The following is a 20,704-nucleotide window of genomic DNA, read 5'->3' on the forward strand; positions in this document are numbered from 1 at the left end:
GGAGAGGGGAGGGGGGAGGGGGGCAGAACAGCAGGAGTTGAGATAGAGACGTGCACCTCAGTCCATGAAGCGCTCACGTAGCCCCTTGATACGTTTGCTTTCCTGACAAACATCTTCTTGTGTGTACATAGGTTAAGTGAGCGGTAAGGCTAGGCACCAAAGCCTTTTCTGTTCATGATACAGTGACACATGCCTCCGCTCCCCCCTTCTACATATACGCACGCGAACACACACACAGACGTACGTGTAGGAGGACTGAGTTGGGGCGTGGGAGGGGGAGAAACGAGGCAGCAGCAGCAGCAGCAGAGGAGGAGGAGGGAGAGGGAGAATGCCTCACCCCACCCTCCCCCCCCCCTCCCCCTCCTCCTCCTCCTCCTTCCCTCAAAAGACCCGACCAACCAACCAACCAACCAACACCGCCACACATCACTCGTACCAGCCGACGCAAAAAAAAAAATTCACCTTCGGCGCCGTCGCGCTCATATAAGGTAAGAGGTGTACATACCCCCCCCCCCAAAAAAAAAGTATGAAGATAAACGTCGATACAAATATAGGCAATAATGTATGATCCCGAGATGGGGCAAGGGGGGGGGGGAGAGCGAGAGAGCGTGAAAAAGGATTTGGGGGGAGAGAGGCTGACACCAACGTTGAAGATCCATCGCTCGCCAAAAACTGCAACGACAGCGAGATGATGTCGGCAATTACTGTGTGTTTATGGGCGTGTGCGTTGTTTTACAGCGAGTGAGAGAGGCCCCACACGTCAACGCATTGCACCAGACGCCAATAATGGCGGTATAACTTGACCTTTACGAGGAGGAGGCGCAGAATGAGGAAGAGGAGAAAGCGGATGAAGCAAGCAAAAAAAAAAGCGGAGACGGCGAGAGAGGAAACAACAACTGTTTGAGGAATCCAAAATGCAGACGCGGGGGGAGGATGGGGGGGGGGGCACACGGAAGGACTGCTACTCGTGGATTGACACACAGATCATTCAAAACATCAAGATTAGGGGCACATCCAGGTCAGGCAGACATGCGGGCACGGAGGCGCACTTACCCAGGCAGGCAAACCTGTGGGTTTGTGCTATGTCGACAGCTCCCCCTCCCTCTCCCTCCCTCCTCCAGACAACGATAGGATGAGAGAAAATGGGGTGGGCGGAGGGGAGACTGGAGATGCGGAAGCGGAATTGAGAGACGAGGGGTAGTGGACACGCGTGCAAAAACAATGCAAGCGCGGACTGCATCAATGTCATGTCGCCCCAGCCGTCTCAACCTGTGAAGGTCCGGCCAGCCTTTGCTCTCTTCCGCCCCCCCCCCATTTTGTTGTGTTTCTCACTTCTTTTTGGACATTTCTAGGCGGCGCAGCATCACTGACTGAAGCCAGTCCATCCCTTCGTGGATACCCTCGCCTAGCCGTGCGTTGGAGGCAAAGATGTTCATGGGATGATCGCCCATGATTTGGTCCAGTTGCAGAATCTGAGTCAGCTCCATCGGTGTCTTCGCCCCTGCGATGTCCATTTTGTTGGCGAAAAAAATAAATGGTACTTTGACTGTCTTGAGGTCAGCGTGGTTTAGCATCTGCTCCAGCTCGTCCTTCACAACGCACATGCGGAGTGTATCGCTACTGTCAATCACAAACACGACACCGTCGATGTTGCTGTAATAGCTTTCCCACAACCCTCTGAATTTCTGCGCACCGCCCATGTCAAAGGCCGTGATGCTGACTTTTCCCTTCTTGATGCTGTCCACGTTGTACCCCACCGTTGCCGCGATGTTTTCCGAGCGCTGATCCTTCGGTTTCATGAAGTTGATGATGGTGGTTTTGCCGCTGTTGTCCAGCCCGCAAATAATTATGTTAAGCTTTGTCTTTGCCTGCCCCATGTTTGCTTGTCTTCTTTGGCGTGGTGTGTGTGTGTGTGTGTGTGTGTGTGTGCAGGCGAGGATGACGAGTACTTGATATATAGGCGCCCATGAGAGAGAGAGAGAGGAAAGAGCAGGAGGGAGAAAAAGAGAGGTTTGTAGGGCAGTGCGGAGAGTGGAGACGGAGGAGGAGGAGGAGCACTGACTTACCCCAGACCGCAGAAAGCCTCCACAGTGGAGTGCGGAACGGAGGAATAAAGGACGCTGGCGTGCGGTCAGGCCTTCGTGAATCCATGATTTCGTGTGAAGGCTACAAAACTGTGATGATCACAACTCACCCATCCCCACCACTACCAAACAGATATTTGAAAATGTTACACATGCGCTCACAGCATTGATGCACAGAGATACATGAGTGCCCCCCCCCCACACACACACACACCGCTCCCCTGCACACATACGTTGGAAAAGCGGGGGGGGGGGGCACACATCAAGTGATTTCCACTCACAACGATGCAGGCGAGTTATAATGGAGAAGGGGGTCCTCCATTGTACTCACTCCACAGAATGGGTGCTGGAGCCCTCTCCCCCCCTCCCCCCGCTGGGGTGCATCGCCCCCCCCTTTTTTTTCTCCCCTCCACCTCCTCCCTGTCATCATTAGATACAGAAAAATGAGTCCCACATCGAATCATGGACGTCATTCAAATGGGAGAACCGTGAAGCCGCAGGGAGTTCCCAAAATGACATCAAAAAATGGGCGGGCGGGCGGGGGAGGGGCGTCACGCAGGCATAGTGGTGTACACGTGTGTCTCATGAGACAGTATCATACCCATGCGGATGTATAGCATCGGAGGTGCAGCGGGTGGCCGATACGGTCTCAGTTAAACGAACGTCGTCTGCAGGTGGGCTCCTGTTTCTACTTCACACTAAGCGAGTTGTAATGCACCGGGTAGAGGTACGACAAGAAAATATCGATCGGCTCGGTTCGCGGTTCGAAGTAGTAGTAGCAGGAGGAGCAACGTTGATTCCCTTCACTGCCAGCATCCGAGCCATCCAGCAAGTTGCTGCCATAATCTGCACCGGAGGCAAAGGAAGACATCGCGGCACGCGGAACAAAACTGCCGTGGGACTGCGCACTAGCCTCACGCTGACCACTGCCGAAGGCAAACAAGGCGGTGGAGCTGCTTTGCGAGACGTCCGCACTAAAGGAGTCAGCAAACCCGGTGAAGGAGTTGGCGCTCTGCATATACGAGAAGCTCTGGCTCAGCAGCCCCTTAGGTCGGCCGCGGTGCATGCTCGGCGCCAGCAGCATGACCTCGCCAGTCTCGTCTCCTTGAAGGTGCGCGGATGAGAGCGCTGGGGCGGAAGCGAAGGAATCGACTCTGTGCATGTAACCCACCGAAGGCGTTGCCTCCATCGCGTCGCTCGCCATGACCACAGCGCCTTCTTGCAGCTGCGGTTGTAGCAAAGGACGTGGCACTGCCGGGGTCACCGCGCTCGTGAGCAGCGTGGCCGTAGCGTCCCCAGTGGATATGTGAGTATGACAGTCAACACCGTCCTTCGTAATGGGCGTGCTGGCTGGCTCCACCTTTTGAGTAAAAATGTTGACGGACTGCGTGGCCGCATCGAGTGACTGCACCTCAGCGCCAAACGCGCAGAATTTCGCTGCTTGATTCGCAGCACCGCCGCGCGAGGCGTCTTCGTTGCCACGCACGGGTCGCGGCGCCGGAGCCGCCGGCAAGTGCAATGATCGATTTGGCACGCCCATGTTCGACCGAGGTTGCAGAAGTGGCATTGTGGCGGGCCTGTGGTTGTTGTCTCCACCCCCGACGCCACTCCATGAAGCCAGAGCACCGAAGCTGCTGCTCTCTCTCCTCGAGAGCGGACGACTGCAGAAAATCTCGGCGTGCTGTAGCCTGCGGTGGAGGGCGAGCTGAATTGCGTTCGCGTCCAACTCGCTTTCATCATCACTGTTGTGGCCCCCTTCACTGGGCCTAGTGGTGATGTCGCCCGCACACATGGGCCGCAGGAGCCGCGGCTGCCCGCTCTCAGGGGGGCAGCCGCGTGCGCCACCCTGCGGAACCGAAAGTGTCTGACCCGCCACCGTCGCATTGCCGCACTTTTCCCTCACGGCCCTGCTGCCACAGTTTCTGCCATGGCATCCGTAATCGCTGGGCATTGTCGCGGCGGTTCCAATGCCCTTGGCACTGTCTTGGGGACCAGCAAGCGATGATGCCTGCCCGAGACCCTGGAAAGCGTTGTGAGAGCTCTGGCTGTGCTGCGACCGTGTTGGGTGTCGAAACTCATGTGCGCGGAGCAGACGACGCTCGGCCCGGCGGCGCTCCCGCAACTTGAAGACATCGACGAGAAACGACGGCGCCGAGGCGGAGTGTTCGGTGGACGGGCGATACGTTATATAACAGTTGCGCTCCTCGGAGGATAAGACATGAATGTTCACGTAGAGGCAGTCACTCGCTGCCCGCAACGACAACTCGTCTCCCCAGGACCCCAGCTTGGCCAAGTTGTCGTAGTAGGCATCTGCATGCGCAGGCGACTCGAAATAGTGGTCGAAGGTCTCCGCCCGTGCCGAACGCATGTAGGACACTATCTGACTCCGGACGATATCATGGTAGTCTTCGCTGCCCAGCAGTTGGTGCGAAATAGCTCGAAACTGGCAGTTGCCATCGTTGCGAACGCGGTAGACGTCCAGGTGCAGCTCGTTGAGACGCCGGTACAGTCGTTGTACTCCGACACGGATGACTTGCTCACGCGCTAGTCGTCGCTCAGCGGCCGTCGGAGGTGACGCCCTCTTCAGCTCCTCCGCTTTCGTTGCTTTCTTGGCGCCGGAGGAGCTGAAGAAGGGAATCTTGCTGCTTTTTTTCTTCGGCGTCGACGACGGCGCGTCCCTCTCTGTTGCAGCGGCGGCGGACGCCGGCGTAGATCCATCGGCGGAGTCTACCGAAGTCAACCCTGCGGCTGCACCGACTCCACCGTAGAGTTGCTGCATGTCCTCGGCCACACGCTTGCGCGACGACGGCTCGGTGACGTGCGGGACGATCGGCACGACGGGGGTCGCGGAGATGCGCAAGGGATGCTGAACTGAATCCGCACTCCCGGCAGAGGTTGTCGTCCAGGGGTGGATCGACAAAACCGGGTTCGGTACTCCTGAGGGAAAACTTGTGTCGGTCGGCTCGGCAACATCAGCGAAGTCCGTGTGGCTGAGTGCATTGAAGCTGCACTTGTACATGTCCTCAGGACGAGCGCCGCTGCCAGTGGGCACGAGAATGTCGGTGCTCCCCTCCATGGACGGTTGATGCGCTCCCTGGCTCGGATGTGTGGGTGTCTTTTTTGCCACATCCTCGGCGTTGGTTTGTTGACACAAAAAACTGTAGCCGAGAGGCGACAGAAGAGTCTGGGTGGAGGCGAGGGGGTCCTGGTGGACACGGCGAGGGGCGCCCTCAGCTGTGCCCCCGTCTATTGTGGGACAGCCAGCGTTGGTAAACCCAAGGTCGCCTGCGCCTGCGCCATCCTCGTCAAGCTCCGTGAGGATGGTGAACGTCGGCCGCGGCGGGGGCGGCGCGGGCGGGATCACTGGGACTGTGTTTGTCATGCGTGCGACATTGTCGTTGGAGACCTGAATTACAGTATTTACGACTGGGTCTGGGGTGTTGGTCTGGCCCGCTGTACTTTTGTTAATGCTCTCCAGAGAGCGTCGACGTTCGGCGTGGCGTGGCGGTTGGTGCTTGCGAGGACAGCTCTTTGAGTTGGAGCTGCCCCCGCCCAGAAGGCGCAGGGGGCGCACGGTCAGCGGCACAGGCAACTCCACGAGTGAATTAAACATTGCAGCGCCTCACAATTTCAATGTACGCTACTGGATGCCCTCCCCCCTTCCAACTGCTGCTGTTGCTGACCTGTGTATGTGTGTGTGGGGGGGGGGAGAGGGGGGGGCCTGAGCTTTTGTGTGTTCGTTGAGCGAGTGCACTCGCCCGCAGACACAAACACACCGAAACTGATCAGAGAAAATATGTCGGGCAAGAGGTGCAGTGAAGAAGGGACAAAGAGCGGTAGAGAAAAATACGTTGTCGTCAAGGGCAGCACGAGTGAAGGGGGGATTGGCGCGATCGACAAGAGCAGATAAAAAAAAAAAAAAGATGATCGTTTACCGTGACACGAGGATGGCTCTCCCCCTTTTCCCTTTACGTGCAAAGGCCCCACAAAAGGAAGAAGAAGGAAGGAAGGGGGGGGGGCAGAGGCGAGAACAATGGAAAAGGCGATGAAGGGCAATTCAAGCAACCCGCACACGGGAGAAAAATAGCGCTCCAAGTGTTCGTGCGGTGAGAAGAAAGTCAAACGATTGAATGGGAGGGGGGGGGGGGTAGAGAGGGTGCTTCAGAGTATTTGAAAGAGATTCCGAGGAGCAGACACAGGTGTGTCAATCACGATAGCGGGGGAGGGCAGCCGCGAAAAAAAAAAGGATGAGCAAAATGAAGGCAAAACACACACACACACACATACACACACACACACGCACAGGACAGACAGGAAATACACGAATATATATATATATATAGAAAAAAAAGTTAATGATGGAGAAGGTCAAAAAGAAAATGATGCGGTGTGCAACTCGGAGATGAATGGGAAAACGCACCTGTTGAGAGGGGGGGAGGGGGGAGGGGGGCTGGCACAGATCTGAGCTGCGCATGCCACACGAACACACAAGCACACACCCGACTCGCGTGTACGGGTGCTGGTACGTGCGAGGAAGGTGCTACGGCTGTGCCTCTAAGCACAGGTGAGGGTATGTTGGAGTGGGTGGGTGAAAAGAGATGAGGTTTGTGTACATATATAAATATATATAAATATATATATATATAGCATGCAGCGATCCGATGCGTCCACTTTTCTTTCGTGGCTATGCTCGCTGCTGGAGTCTCGGGAAAGGTAGGGCAGAAAGGAAGGGGGCGGAGTGTAGAAGGAAGGCAACGAGGGCCACATCATCTACCCACTCCCCCCTCCGAGAGAGGTGCTTCATCCGCACAGAGGCAGAAACACACAGCACGGCTGCTGAAGCGTGCGGCGTCCCCCCCCTCCCTTCCCCGTGGAAGAGCCAATCCAAACCGTAAACTAAAAGGGGGGATGCCAAGAACGCACACCGTCGTTCTAAGTCTCTCCCTATTCTATCTCGTTTTTTTTGTTGTTCTTTAAAGGGGAGGAGGGGGAGGGGGGGGACCCTCCTTCCCCCCCCCCCGGGCCATCCATCCATTCCCCCCCACTCTATGCACCGCCTTCTGGATGCGGTTGTGTCGCATATTTCGGCTATATTTCCTGTATTTTGTTTTCGTCTGTTGGTTAGGGAGGCGTGAGTGCATATAAGACGATGAGTGACGGGGGAGGGGGGAAGATGCAGGAAGGGGAGGAGGACTACAGCGGATGGCAGTGCAACGTTCGGCGCGTGATGCAACTGGTGCAAGATATCCGGCGTCGATGAACTGACCTGCATATCAGTACGCATCCAGGCGCATCACCCTGCTTCACACACACACACCTTCCTTTCCTCTCTTGTTTATTCGGCAATATCTTCGTCATGCATGTTATCGTACCACATATTTGGCTAGTCTCATTCAGCCCGCAGCGCCTCTACACCGAGACATGCGGGCATCGCTGGTGTCGATATCACGGCACCAGCGACGTTGCAGCGCAAGACACAAACTGCAGAAACGACGCCCCCCCCCCACCCACCCCACCCAAAGGCGTTTTAGTCCCCTCATTATAAACAAAAACAAAAATTACACGGTGTAGGGGGAGGGGGAGGGAGGGGAGGGGAGGGGAGGGGGGGGAGGGTGTGTGAGACACTGAGTGAACAGAACAGGAGCAGCAGCAGCCACTAGAAATGAAATGAGAGTACGCGTGTGTACACAGGTAGTAATGCCGCTCACCCCCCCCCCCACATCTTTGCAACGGAGCGGAGGTGGGCAATTGAAGAGGAGGAGGAGGAAAAATAACGCCTCAACACGCCTCGTTGTCTTCGCGCAGCCATTCCTCTTCAAAGCCGTGCAGCAGCAAACTGATCACCGCCGCCGCCGACATACCGCGATCCCCTAAGCGGATGCTCGAGACTTCCCCTGGTCGGGCGTAGTCGACCGAGACGTCACCGCGTGACATACCGCCAATGATGAAGGCAAATGGCTGGAACTGCCGCCGCTCTGCAGCCTTGCGCTGCAACCCTGCAAACACCCCACTGCCAGCCTCTGCCGTTGTGTCCTCCAGTGTCCCGCTTGTGCTCGAGGTGAGCCGGCGACGGGCAAGGCGAATATTCTGATCCGAGCGCTGCTCGAGGACGTCGGCTGCGTATCCACAGGTAGCGCAAAATTCAAAGGGGTCAACGTAGTCGCCGTCTTTTTCTACACGGTAAAGTCGCGTGCCTGCTGGGATGTGGTCGGTGATCGGGTTTCCAACAACCCGCAGTAGGGAGAGGTAGCCCGTGCTCGCGCGCACCTTGAGTTTGAAGAGCACCGACACCATCATCTTCTCGAACAGTCGAACGTTGCGCGGCACGCGTAGACGTGGATCTACCGCGATGCATACCTGCTTCTTCGTGCGTATAAACACCTCCAGCATGCCTGCCCTATTTAGGGCTGAGTCCTGCAGATGCAGCAAGCACTGGTGTACCACATCAGGACGCCAATCTGCTGGATCCTGGTTGTGCCGTGCGTGGTAGGCACGGTGGCGATCGCTCAGCAACTCAAACCCGTGATCTGTATGAATCGTCTGTAGTGGGCAGTGCTCGAGGATGACGATAACTCGCTTCCAGCGCTCCTTTTCCTCAGCGCTGCGGGGCAGCCGCGCAGATTTCTGGGCGTACTCCATTTTTGAACGGTGAAGGAGCCAAGAAGGGGGTATAAGGAGGGAAAAAGGGCTTGGAGGGAAGGTTCAATGTAAAAAAAAAAAGAGAAGCTCAATATGACAACAACGGCCGTGGTGGCCGTAAAGCTCCGCTGTGGAGGGGGACGCAGCCTCTCCTCTCCCTACGCTTTATTTCCAGTCGACCGTCCCAACACGTCTCGTCAGCCCGTGGGTGTGATGGCAGAAAAAAGTACGCAAGTTGTCCCGAGAAGCGCACCTCTTTTTTCCCCCTCCCCTCTCGCCTCCCCCCAAAAAAAAACTACACGGCGAGGGGATGAAAAAAAAAAAGAGCAGGAGGGGTTGGGTGGGTGGGTGGGTGGGGCAGCAGAAAATGAGGGGTGCTATTATACGCAAAAGATGGGGCTAGAGCATTGGGTGGTGGGGGGGAGAGTGAGTGAGAGACATGTTGGTGATGAGAGAGAGCGACAGAGGACCGGAAAGGCAGGTGGCATGCGCAGTCATACATCGTTGGGTGACATCTGCTTGTGCCGGTGTGTAGTGCTGTCTTGAAAGAGTGGGGGAGGGCGGGCAGACGGGCAGGGGAGATCGTCGTCGTCGCGTGAAGCATACCTGCGCACGCACACACAATGCAGGCCCTACGCCCCGCACCTTCACCTCCTAGTCTCAGTATCCCCCCTCCCTCTTTTTTCCTTGATGACAAGCGTCACCACTCAGTGAGGGCCCATAGCGCATTTGAACAAGTCACCACAACCACCAACATCTCAACAGTGCCGTGAGGTCTTCATGCGTGTGTGTGTGTGTGGAACAAATAACGAGCGCCTTGTTGTTGAGGTATTTTTGTCATCAACTTTGGCGAGAGGGAGGAGGAATCCGCCAGCCAGGGGGGGGGGGGAAGCAGTTGAGGTCGAGGCAAAAATAGAGGTGGGGGGGGGGGGGCACAAGGGGGAAGAGGGGCGGGCGGTGGCCCGGCGAACCGCGTAAAATGAAATGCGCGAGACAGGGACGAAGACGGACCCGATGGAGGTTGGGGGGACTGGAGAGTTGGGCAGCGGGGGGCAAGCACACCGACACAGCCCCATCCGAAAAAAAAAAAAAGGACACGGAACACCAAATACACGCGACTGGGGCAAACAAAACGTGGGGCAACACTAACAGAACAAAGAGGGGCGAGTGAAAAAGTAAAAAAAAACCACATAATAGCCCCGGGTCGATGGCAGCGACAGATGACCCTCAAGGCGCCAGTCACCTTTCCTCCCCCCTCCCCTCCCCGCACTTCCACTCTTCCCCCACCCCTTCTCAGATGAAAAGGCACGCGCAGCAGTTTTGCAAATCAATCTACACACACACACACACATACAAAAAAGAAACGTGACACACACAGAGAGAAAACAAGAACCGTTGGGAATACGGGTTCGCGCATATGACTAAGTAATGTGAATCCGTTTAGACGCACGGCTATCCCCGCTCCACTTGAAACGACTCACGCTCCCGCCCCTTGAAATGGAGAAGAATCTCGTTCTTGGAGTCACCGCGAAGCTTGTCACGTGAGAAGCGCGCCTCCGTCTGTAGCCCCACAAGACTCAACGCACCGGTGATGACCCCGCAGAGCAAGTTTGAATAGCACAAGTAGTCTCGCAACGGTCCATCCGGCAGCTCCACAAACAGCGACAGTGGATTATCCTGGAAACTAATCGCGAACGTGTCAGCTGCGTCTTTAACCTGTGTCACCTCAGCACTCACACCAAGAAACATCCGGAGTCCAATGAGAGCGACGCCTTCGGCGGCCTGAGTGAAGGTGCGGCATGGAGGAGCGCCGCTGTAAACACTGTACTCCTCTATCAGTCGAGCGCCGATTCGGTGACCCATATTGTATAATTGTTGGTTCACCTGCTCTACATCGTCCTCCTGCGTGAGCTCCTCTACCATTTGCTGCACCAGCGCACCGTACGTGAGGGCCAAGAACTCCGCGCTTACCTTTACAGTGTTCTCGAAGGCCGCATCGCCCAGCTGCGTAGCAGTAGGGGGGGGAAGGGCAGAGCTCGACATATCTTCTCACAGAGCCGGAAAAGAGTGAAGCACGATGACTGTGTGTGTGCTCGAGCTTGCTACCAGAAAAATAGTAGAGGAAGAGGGGCAAGGATGGAGGAGGTTCTTTTTTTGTTGTTGGAGGGGAAGCCTAATGCGGACGCGCTGGTGCGCATCTCTCCCGTGCTTCTCGTGTTGCTTTACCACGAGTACGCCCAGTGGACTGGGGGGTGAATGAAGCAACAGAGGCACCGAGACGATGTGTGACACCCCCACTCACCATATTATGGACGGCGCACACCGCAATGTATATATCTATACACATACATGTAGACATATAGCCGTGCAGCCCCCCTCCCAGCTGTCGTCTATACGTGAAGTGGAAAAATGCCCACCGAAACAGGAGGCCACGCTGTACCTCTCTCTCTCTCTGAGCACCCTCTCTTTCCTCCTCCTCCTCCTCCCCACTACCCCTCCCCCCCACCACCAAGCTGCCGAGACACATCAGCGGCTCACACTTCGGTGGTCTCATTGAACAAAAAAAGAAGTGGGGAGTGGCAATGGTGTAGTTTTTATTTGTCATGTTCTCTTTTTTTTTTCAAGGTCATTGTCGAAAAATATGCAAGTACAGGCCATCGGGGGGGGGGGGGGGGAGAGAGAGAGAGGGGAGAGGGTGCACCCGGAAACATCTGAGCACACCCCTTCATATCGTACAAGAGAGATCATGTAGAAGCTGCTGTCCGCCCGTCCCAAAAGGATAATCAAGAAAAAAAAAGGGGGGAGGAAGAAGAGTAAGTCATCGTGTACATCAATCAAAAGAACCCAAACGCGTGGCCGCGCTGTGGCCGTAAAAAAAAACACCACACCCTGTGCGTGTGTGTGTGTGTGTGGTTGTTCATTCGTTCCTTTCTTTCGTTTTTCTTTTTTTATTGGGCACAAACGGAGAGCCAAATGTCGCCAAGTGGGAGACCTCCCCTCTCCCCTCCACACCCCTGATATTCTCTGCGACGGGCGCATGAATATGCGGCAGTAGTGGCAACCCCACTCACTTCTTTGCGCTGTGCTTCTTCTTGCGTTTCCTGGAGCTCTTCTCTATATCCCGCTCGACCTGCACGCGGACGATGTAGGCGCGGTAGTAGGCCTGAATGACCCGTGCGTTTTGCACATGGCGCTCGTGAATCACCTGAGCATGCTCCTGCCGCTGCTCGGACACTTTAATCTCCCAGGCGTGCTCCTCACGTTCCTTCAGCAGCTTCTCTACGGTCTCCTCCAGGGCGACGATGCGCTCTGTATCTTCCTCAGTTTCTTTGTTGAACTGCCGCATCGCCGCCTCTAGCAACGCGCTCTGGGCGTCGTATTCGGTGATGGCCCCGCTCACTGCCGCCTCACGCTTCGTGCGGTTCGAGCGCAACGTGTTGAGCTCATCCTGCGCCTTGGCTTGCACCTTCTTTAGCTGGCTCGCCATCTCGTCTGCATTCTTGCGGTGCGCCTCCAGTTGCTGCCTCAAAGAGAATCGGCGGCTTTCCTGGAGTGACTTCTGCATCTTTTGAAATGCCTCCAACTCGACGTCTGCCGTGCGCTGCGCGTACCACAACTCCTTCTCGAGCGCTTCAATCTCCCTATCGAGGGCGGACACCTCCTGCTTGCGGGCGGCCTTCACCTCGAGGTACCGCTGGTTCAGCACCTGCACGTCTGCTGTGCCTGCCTGGTCCCGGTTCACCGCGTCGTGAAGAAGTTGATAGCGATGAATGTCCTCGTTGACTGTGGACTGGTTGCGCTGATGGATAAGCCGGCGCAGCGTCATGACAAGCCTGCGCAGGTGGTCCATGCCTTCGTCTAGCATACCATACTTGTAGGCTGGTAGCAGTGTGGTCAAGTCTGACATCTCTGTGGAGGAGGAAGGTTGCTCCGAGCCGGGAATGGGAGAGGTGCCTTGCGCGTGCAGGCTCTTTAAAAAGTACGTGGCGATGTCGCTGTACCCGCCATCGCGCAGTGTGTCGATGAGCGCGCGAGTGCTCAGATGGTGCGTCTGAAGGTCTGTGGCGTTCACAGAGCCAGTCGTGGTTGCTGCAGCCAGTAAGTCGCGCTCGAGCAGCGCGTAGTCGCTCACCTGCAGCACTGCCTCATTGCCGTCGTTGTCAGTCGGATCGCCGTAGTGCCTGGCCGCAAACACGAAGCACGCCGCCTTCAGTCCCCTCTGACGCTCTTGTTCGACTTCAGGATCGAGAGAAGCTGTGGTCGAGATGAGCGGATCGGACGTGGTGGTGTCGCTCTGTGGATCGGTATCAGCCCAGGAGCTGCTGGAGCTGGAGCTGCTACTGCGGCCATTGCTAGACGGAGGCGAGGGCGCTGATGCGTGCGGCCCTGAACCAGAGAGAGGGTCTCTGAGCAGGTTGTGTTTCTTCTTTTTCATCGCCTTTTCCATTTTGGTGACGTGCTCCTCGTAGCGGAGCAGGAACCTATTCGTGTCGCTTCGAGTCGCCGCCACGACAGCTTCATCGCGAACCCACGAAGTAAACTCGTCAGGCAAAAGGGCCAGAATACAGAGTTCCCTCACGAGATCCTCAAGGACGTCCTCCACCTTCGCGGCCTCCCGCCGCGTCATGAGGTCCATGTCCATCTTGGAAATGAGAGACAGGATGGTGCAAAAAAAAAAAAAACAAGCGACAACAGAGAGTGCAAAAGGTAAAAGGACTGGTACCTACACAGCTGACGCAGACTAGATAAATGGGGGGAGGGAGAGAGGGGGAAAGAGGGCGGGGGGAGGGGTGGTGCAGTAATGACATATCACGAAGAGGCAAAAAGGGTAGTGGGGGGCGTGGGGGGAGGGGGGGAAGAGAGGGAAGTGCATATGTACAAGCTTGCACCATTTCGATGCGTTTGCCAATTACTACTCTCTCGGGGACGTGGCCCCCCCCCCCCCGCCTACACCCCCTTCCCTCTATTACTATTCCACTTCCAGCCCTCGCCAAACACGATACTTTTTTTTGCTATTTGTTCAACATCGGCCGCTGTCTCTGCACCGCCAACGCTGTGAGTGCGCGTTACGGGGAGAGGGGGAGGGAGAGGAGACACAAAGAAAAAAACGGCTTTACAATATCTTCTAATGTATTATGTATATATACATATATACATATATATATATATATATATATATATATAATGTATACACAATATGTGTACACGTGTATCTACGCTCTTTTTTTAAATACCTTTCCCTCCCCCTCCCCCATTCCGTTTGATGGTGTGCTGCGCATTGGGGGAAAAAAGGGAGGAAGGGGGGCAAGGGGCTGCGGCTTCATGCACCGGACCACCACCACCACCATCGTGGCATACACGATTTGGCCCGTTACGACACACACACGCACGAGCGACCACGGAGAAAGAGGGAAGCGAAGCGAAAGGGAGAGAGGTGCAGTTACCTCAGACCATTCGTATTCTCACCCCACGTTTGATCTCCCCCTTCTGGAGCCGTCGTCTTTCATGTCACCGCTTTTACTCACCCTCTCTCTATACTACTACATGCGATACATGTTTGCGAACTCGTCTGTTGTCCCTTCTTGTTTTTTTGAGTTTTTATCCCTCAAGACAGAGGGAGAGATGACGGGGGCATCCTCCTCAGCCTAAAGAGGGGGGGGAGGGTATCAAGGGTCTACGGCCCACGCGGTGCAGGGGATGTTCAGCACTGGCCCCCTACTTCATTGCCAATGCTGAACAGCTGCTGGTGCTGAGAGAGTCAAGCGCCTACGGTGTAAAGAGCGCGGGGAGAGGGGCGGGGGGGAGAGAGAGACCAGTGCGACTCTTTGCCACCGATGTCCGCGGCCAGGTCCTGGATGACGTCGCGTCGGGGCGCCCCGGGCGGCAGTGGAGACGTGTGCCCTATCCATAGGATGCGCAAGCAGTCAGCGTGGCTCTACTGCGTCTCACTCCGTCTTCACTGCCTCCTGGTGGTAGTGGTGGTGGGGGGGAGGATGCAACTCTGCAGTACCAACACAAGTCAAAAGAAATATTTAAAAAAATGAGATAACAGGGCGATACTATTTTTTCGGAGCGGCGACGACTTTGGCCATGAAAGCATGCGATCGTCACTCCCTGACGTTACTACACGTCCCCGTGCTCGTACAACTCTGTTCCCCGTTTTTTTTCTCCACTTGACCAGCCCCTATCCGGCTCTCCTCCCTTCCCTAATCCCTTTATATTCCACTCGCACCTCCCAGAGACGTAACGGTCTCTTCCAAGCGCGTACACTCCTCCTCCTCCTCCCCCACTCTTCACCTCTCCCGGCGCAGGAGAGGCCATGGAAAGAGGAAGGAGAGAGTCGAAACAACAAAGACAAAAGAAGACGCCAGTGATCTTAGGGAGCGCAAGAAGTAGTCAAGAGGGTAAAAGGCAAAGGGGCAAAACAACCAAAAGTAAAATAAAAAAAGGGAGACGGTGGCCCGCTTGTCCTGCCGCTCTGCCCCCCTCTCCGTCTCTCGCTCGCGAGCGCTCTCTGCGATTGACATAAAAACATGCCCGAGACAGAATATATTGTCGTTGTGTCTCATGTGGTGCAACGCGGGTGAGGGGTGTGGAGAAGGTGGAGGAGGAGGAAGGGGGGGGGCAATGAGAAGAGTACCGTACACCACGATGAGCGCATATGTGTATGTTGTACACACAATGGAACGTCGAGGGTGAAGACGGTGGGAGTTTTGCTACAGCGGCGCACACGCACACAAAAACAAACGACCCCCGCAGGTGTGTGGGTGCACCTACAAGGGGGCAAGAAATAAAGTCTTTTTTCTAATGGGAACGAGAGTAAAAGGAAGGAGGGAAGGGGGGAGGGGACGGGAGACGGCCACAAAACAAAAGCGAAGCAAGTCAACAGCAACCACACAAAAAAAGAGGGAAAACGGCTCACTAATTAATGAGAGCACAAAGGGGAAAAACAGAAGGGGGAGGAGAAAGGAGAGTGAGTGAGTGAGTGTATATATATATATATATATATGTGTGTGCATACAGGTAGGTATATAAATGTTTTTTTTGTTTTTTACCCTTGAGTGTACGCAACAAGAAAGGAAGGATTGGTGACAAGATGGCAGGAAAGAGGAAGACGTAGGCGGAGAAAAAGGGGGTGAGTGAAACGCACATGTATGGGGGGGATCAACCCCACACACAGACATATACGCACAGCCAGCCGTGGGCGAGGGGAGGGGAAGAGGAAAAAAAAAGGCGACTGTGTGTGTGGGGGGGGGGGGGGGGGCATGACACCAGAATAAAGCACAACAAAAATAGAATTGAAAAAAGAAAAGGGGGAACAATGAAATATGCGTAGAGGGCGACAATAAGGGGAGAAATAGGAAGGGGGGGGCTCCCCAGCAAATGTGGTCACGCGCGTTTGAACGTGGATTTTTTTGTTGTTCTGGGGAAAGGAGGCGGCTCAGAGTCTGAGAGTACATCAAGTAACGAAGAAGCGCTGGCTTTGGAGTACTGAGAAGGCAAAAGTGTGGACGACACACTTAAACCCAAAGTGATGACACCTTCCAAGATCTATGGGGGGGGGGAGGAGGAGAGTGGAGTGGAATCGCTACTCCCCCCCCCGCCCTCCTTCCCTCTCCTCTCTGCAACTAGACAGCCGCCTCGCCCGCCGCCGCGACGTCCTTCTTCGACAATTCGTGCGAACAAATCTCATTGTAGCTGAGCGTCGTGATCACTTCAGGGAGGATGGCAGCGGTGGTGCTCTTGGCAGACTTCACACCGCGCAGCACCTCTGCAGCATCCTCCTTAGGCCACAGTACGCCCTTGTAGGCATCCGCGGGCAGCTCGGGAGCCACCAGCACCGCAGCGAGGTACGCTTCCGCCAAGGCATTCGGGTCGGGACCGCTGCGAGTATGCACCCACGCAACGATGTTACCCTCCCCATCCTTTACAACAACAACCTTCTTGTCAGCGGGCACCTTGGTGGCGAAGGGGACGTCGACAACGGTAGCGCGGTACGGCTTCTGCTTTACAATCGCTGCAACGTTGAAGGAGGCACATACGCACTGCTTCCACCAGTACGGCTCTGCACCTCCGTCTATGGCTGCTGTCTTTGATTTGTTGTACCGTGCATCTCCCTTGAGGGCCTTCTTCAGCTGCTTGTCCTCCAACATGAGCGCCCCGAGAAGTGCGCAGTCGCTTGCCGGATCCTGCAGTTGGGCCATGACAGCGGCTATAATGTTTAGCTTTGGCTGTAGCGACACGAGCGTCTGGAGTTTTTCCTTGATCTCCGCGGCTGTCTGCTTCGAAGCGACAGCAATGTCGCCCTTTTGCTGCATCATCTCGTCCTTGTGCTTCCTCTTCTGCTCCTCGATCTTTTCCTTGTTCGCCCTGACGAGCACCTGCTCTCTGTACTTGAGATCCGCCTCCCTTCGCTTGTGGGCAATCTGAAGAAATTCGAGCGCCTCCTGTTGAACCATCAGCTCGTAGGCCGTCTGCGCCTGAAGCACTGCCTGATCCATCTGCTGCGCAGTGGGCAGCAACTGCAGCATCAGGGCCTCCTCTCGGCGCCGAATCACCTCCTTTAGGTACTTGGACACGTCGGAGGGGTAACTTGTGTAGTTTGGCGCAACCGTTGTCACTTGTGGCATGAAGGCTTTGGAGCCGGCGCTTCCGCCGGTACGACGAGTGCCCGTCGACATGACGGTTGAACGCGCCATCGACGCGGAAGGCGTTGGGAGCACACGGGCTGCCGATCGAGCCACAGGCGCGAACGGCGGGCGACGGTCGCCTGGGGCGAATGGGGTCGAGAAGGCAGCACTGGTGGTGCTCGCTTTGCTCAGCCCGTTTTGAAAGCCGCTAAAACTTAGATGGGGAATCGTTGGCGTCTGTGGCGCTGCGCCGTTGATGCTCGTGGACGCCGCGCGCGGCTGGGAAAGGTTAATTGAGTTGAGCTGGCTGGGCACGGACGAGTCGTTCCTTGATGGAACAATGCCGTTACGAGATTTCTCAGCGGTGGTTGTATCCCCGTGCTCCGTGGCTTCAGAGTTGGCGTAGCGAGGTGCGGCGGAGCTGGCGTTGTGTGACTTTAAGGGAGTAGCTTTGTTGTGGGCGTTGTGCTCGCTGTGGCTGAGCGAGTTGTTCGGCGTGTCGGAATCATTGCCGATCATGATGCAGGGACTCTCTTCACGGGACATCATGGGAACGCCTGAGCAAAAAAGCAGCCGAGGTGGATGGGTGGAGAGGGGAGTGCAAAAAAAACAGAGGAGGAAGATGCTGAGACACGTCTCTTCAGCAACTGCTGAGGTTTTCAGGCGAGTGGGTTTCGCTGTCTATGTGTGCACTCTGGTGCGACACACACACACAAAAAAAATGTTTGAGGAAATGTGTGCGATAGGGATAAGGACAAGAGAAGAGGCAGCGCGTCCGAGGGACGAAAACAAGATGAGGTGTTTAAAAAAAAAAAAGAGAGAGACGGGTGTCTGTAGCCTGTGAGGGTTCACACTGAGAATGAAGACAGCAAAAAAGTGTGCGTGTGCGTGTGTGTGTTGGGATGTTGGTTAGAGAAAAAAAGACAGGAAAGAACAGCACACACGACAAAGAGAAGTGGTAAAGGGGGGGGTAAAATGGGAGGAGGAGGGGGGTGCGCACTTGAGTGTTTTTCAAAGAAAAATGGAAAACGTGAATGCCGAACAGGAAACTTCTGGGTGTATTCGTGCTTGCTGGGCGGGGCGAGGGAGAGGTGGGGTGTAGAGGGTGTGTTAGGCTGGGGAGGGGGGGGAGGGAGGCGACTGGACCAGAGAAACCGAAATATAATCAAATAGCAAGAAAAAAGAGGAAGGCGCAATAGAAATAAATAAAAAAGAGTGGGTGTCTGTACGCGCGATCTAAAAGTGAGCGATGGGGAAATAGATGGAGAGGAGAAGGGGTCTGTGTGTGCTGTAGGGCAGTAAGAGGTTCGGGGGTGAAGAGTATATAAATGGACGCACGTATAGCGAAAAAGGAAAGGGGAAAAGCAGGAAAGTAAGAGGAAGTGGAGGAAGAGAGAGGCGCGGCGGTGGTGCCAAACCCCGATCCTCTATTCTCCCCCTTTGCTGCGCTCACTCACAGCAAAGGGAGAGAACGAGGGTCACTCAGCAAAGACGGAGTGAAGTAGCACCTTCAAGGGGACTTCATGAGAAAAGGGCGATGTGAGAAGCGAAAGGCATGAGAACAGCTCGCCACCCCTTCTCCGTCTTCACAACCCACCACACACATACACACGAAGACACTCCTGTCTGTCCCTGTCGGTAGACACACACGCTACTTTCATCGACGCGCACCTACACAGAAAGCTATATGTGGTGGGGTGCAGGGGGCGGGGGGGGGGGGTCAGCGGAGCGTGCGTGAAGCATATCAAAGTCGCTTTGTGGGGCTCTGGAGTTGCATCCTCACGATGTTTTTTTTACGTTTTTGTGTGTGTGTGTGGCTGAGTTGGCCCGTTTTATTTTTCGGGCGAGTGGAAGGGGGGCTTGTGCGTGAGGGCCGTGCGTTATTAAATGTCGGTGGTGGTGCCCCTGGTGGTTTCCTACAACATCCCACTTGCAAAAAAAAAGGCGGGTGGTGAGGTCGAGAGCGCCACTTCGCCCCCCCCCCCCTCCACCCCGCCTCTCCTTCACCTTCATTCTTTCTCCCTCTAAATCTCCAATAACCGCACCCCCCAGCCACTCAGCTTTTAGCCTCCTCCCCCTTCTATTTTTCTGCGTGTTTCCCATAGGTGCCAACCATGAAAATTGAGCAGCGATCTGACGAGATGACTTGACAGCAAAGAGGGATGAATAACATAGGGGGTGATGGATGAAGACACGTGGACCTTTTCATAAGGCAGGGTCAACAGAGGAGGGGGGGGATGGAGGGGGAGGATCCTTCACAGAACACAGAGACTAAGATATAGCATATACATACACGAAAAACACTCCCCCACTTGATGAGGCTGCACAGCGTGTGTGTGTGTGTGTGTGTGGAGGACATTTTTTTGTTTCAAAAAGGGTGCAAGTGAGCGAAAACAAGCAAGTCAAAAGAGAAAGGGCGGCTAACGAATGAGGGCCGTTGGAGGGGGGAGGGGAGGAGGGGAGGGGAGGGGAGGAGTGTGAGAGAAGCCCGGTACGAGGGAGAAGGTAGCAGACCAGCCGCATGTTTTTTTTTTGTTGGGGGGCCGAAAAAAAAAAATATATATATAGGCATATATAGACAAATGCATACATACCTACAAAGATATATGATTGTGTGCAAATGTATACTTTGATAGATACATGAAGAAATGCGTGTGTGTGTCGTATTACATTACGAAGATCAACGAGACTGGGAAAGTGGGGGGAGGGGAAGCACCGTCTCTATCTGCCTGCCTACCTTCACCCTCCACCCCACCTCTCACTCCCACGCCACTTGTACCGCCCCTCAAACAAAAAAAAATTAAAATAATAAGCACCATAGCACTTATAAAAATGATGGAAACTCGCGTGCGTGTGTGTGTGTGTGTGTGATGCGAAGAAAGCGCACGCAGGTGTGGGGAGGAGGCGTGAAGGCAAGATTTAAACAGCAGGACTCATGACAACATCAACGTCCAAATCCCTTTCGATTTGTCATCAACAGGCAAGGGAGAGAGGGAGAGAGGGGGGGGGGGTGAAAGAAGCAAAAAAAGGGGTAAGAGAGGGATATGGTGCGACACAGTGTGCGTCACTAAAAGGCAAGGGAAAAAAGGAAGAAGATTGGAGAGAGGCCGGAGAGATCCGCCTAAAGCGAAGGTGTCCCGCAGCACATCTCAGCGAGATCATGAACGGGGAGACACCTAGATAATGTGTGTGTCTGTCGCCTAAAACCTTCTCCCTTCCCTCCTACCCTCTATACTCGCCATGACCTCGCCCTCTCACGCCTACCTACCCGCATGCATGCATGCCTACAAGAACGAACACACAAGTGAAGCAGACATACACATACGAAAAAAAAACATCGTCCAACAAACC

The 20,704-nt window shown here is 55.1% G+C and overlaps 6 protein-coding genes across 6 annotated transcripts; all 6 read right to left on the reverse strand.

Annotated features, from left to right (window-relative positions):
• Positions 1 to 1,328: 1,328 nt before the first annotated feature.
• JKF63_05347 (uncharacterized protein) lies at positions 1,329 to 1,877 on the reverse strand (the record flags this gene model as incomplete). Its single annotated transcript, XM_067901310.1, has 1 exon — positions 1,329 to 1,877. One exon carries the CDS (start codon positions 1,875 to 1,877, stop codon positions 1,329 to 1,331), a length of 549 nt encoding a protein of 182 aa, XP_067758312.1.
• An 895-nt stretch (positions 1,878 to 2,772) lies between these two features.
• On the reverse strand, positions 2,773 to 5,697 carry JKF63_05348 (uncharacterized protein; the record flags this gene model as incomplete). The annotated part of the gene is made up of 1 exon (XM_067901311.1): positions 2,773 to 5,697. One exon carries the CDS (start codon positions 5,695 to 5,697, stop codon positions 2,773 to 2,775), a length of 2,925 nt encoding a protein of 974 aa, XP_067758313.1.
• A 2,165-nt stretch (positions 5,698 to 7,862) lies between these two features.
• On the reverse strand, positions 7,863 to 8,723 carry JKF63_05349 (uncharacterized protein; the record flags this gene model as incomplete). Its single annotated transcript, XM_067901312.1, has 1 exon — positions 7,863 to 8,723. One exon carries the CDS (start codon positions 8,721 to 8,723, stop codon positions 7,863 to 7,865), a length of 861 nt encoding a protein of 286 aa, XP_067758314.1.
• A 1,452-nt stretch (positions 8,724 to 10,175) lies between these two features.
• Positions 10,176 to 10,766, reverse strand: JKF63_05350 (uncharacterized protein; the record flags this gene model as incomplete). The annotated part of the gene is made up of 1 exon (XM_067901313.1): positions 10,176 to 10,766. One exon carries the CDS (start codon positions 10,764 to 10,766, stop codon positions 10,176 to 10,178), a length of 591 nt encoding a protein of 196 aa, XP_067758315.1.
• A 1,024-nt stretch (positions 10,767 to 11,790) lies between these two features.
• JKF63_05351 (uncharacterized protein) lies at positions 11,791 to 13,365 on the reverse strand (the record flags this gene model as incomplete). The annotated part of the gene is made up of 1 exon (XM_067901314.1): positions 11,791 to 13,365. The coding sequence occupies one exon, from the start codon at positions 13,363 to 13,365 to the stop codon at positions 11,791 to 11,793; it is 1,575 nt and encodes a 524-aa protein (XP_067758316.1).
• Positions 13,366 to 16,351: 2,986 nt separating this feature from the next.
• On the reverse strand, positions 16,352 to 17,872 carry JKF63_05352 (uncharacterized protein; the record flags this gene model as incomplete). The annotated part of the gene is made up of 1 exon (XM_067901315.1): positions 16,352 to 17,872. The coding sequence occupies one exon, from the start codon at positions 17,870 to 17,872 to the stop codon at positions 16,352 to 16,354; it is 1,521 nt and encodes a 506-aa protein (XP_067758317.1).
• Positions 17,873 to 20,704: the final 2,832 nt, after the last annotated feature.

Source organism: Porcisia hertigi, chromosome 16, assembly GCF_017918235.1.
Source record: "Porcisia hertigi strain C119 chromosome 16, whole genome shotgun sequence".
NCBI classification, from domain to species: domain Eukaryota; phylum Euglenozoa; class Kinetoplastea; order Trypanosomatida; family Trypanosomatidae; genus Porcisia; species Porcisia hertigi.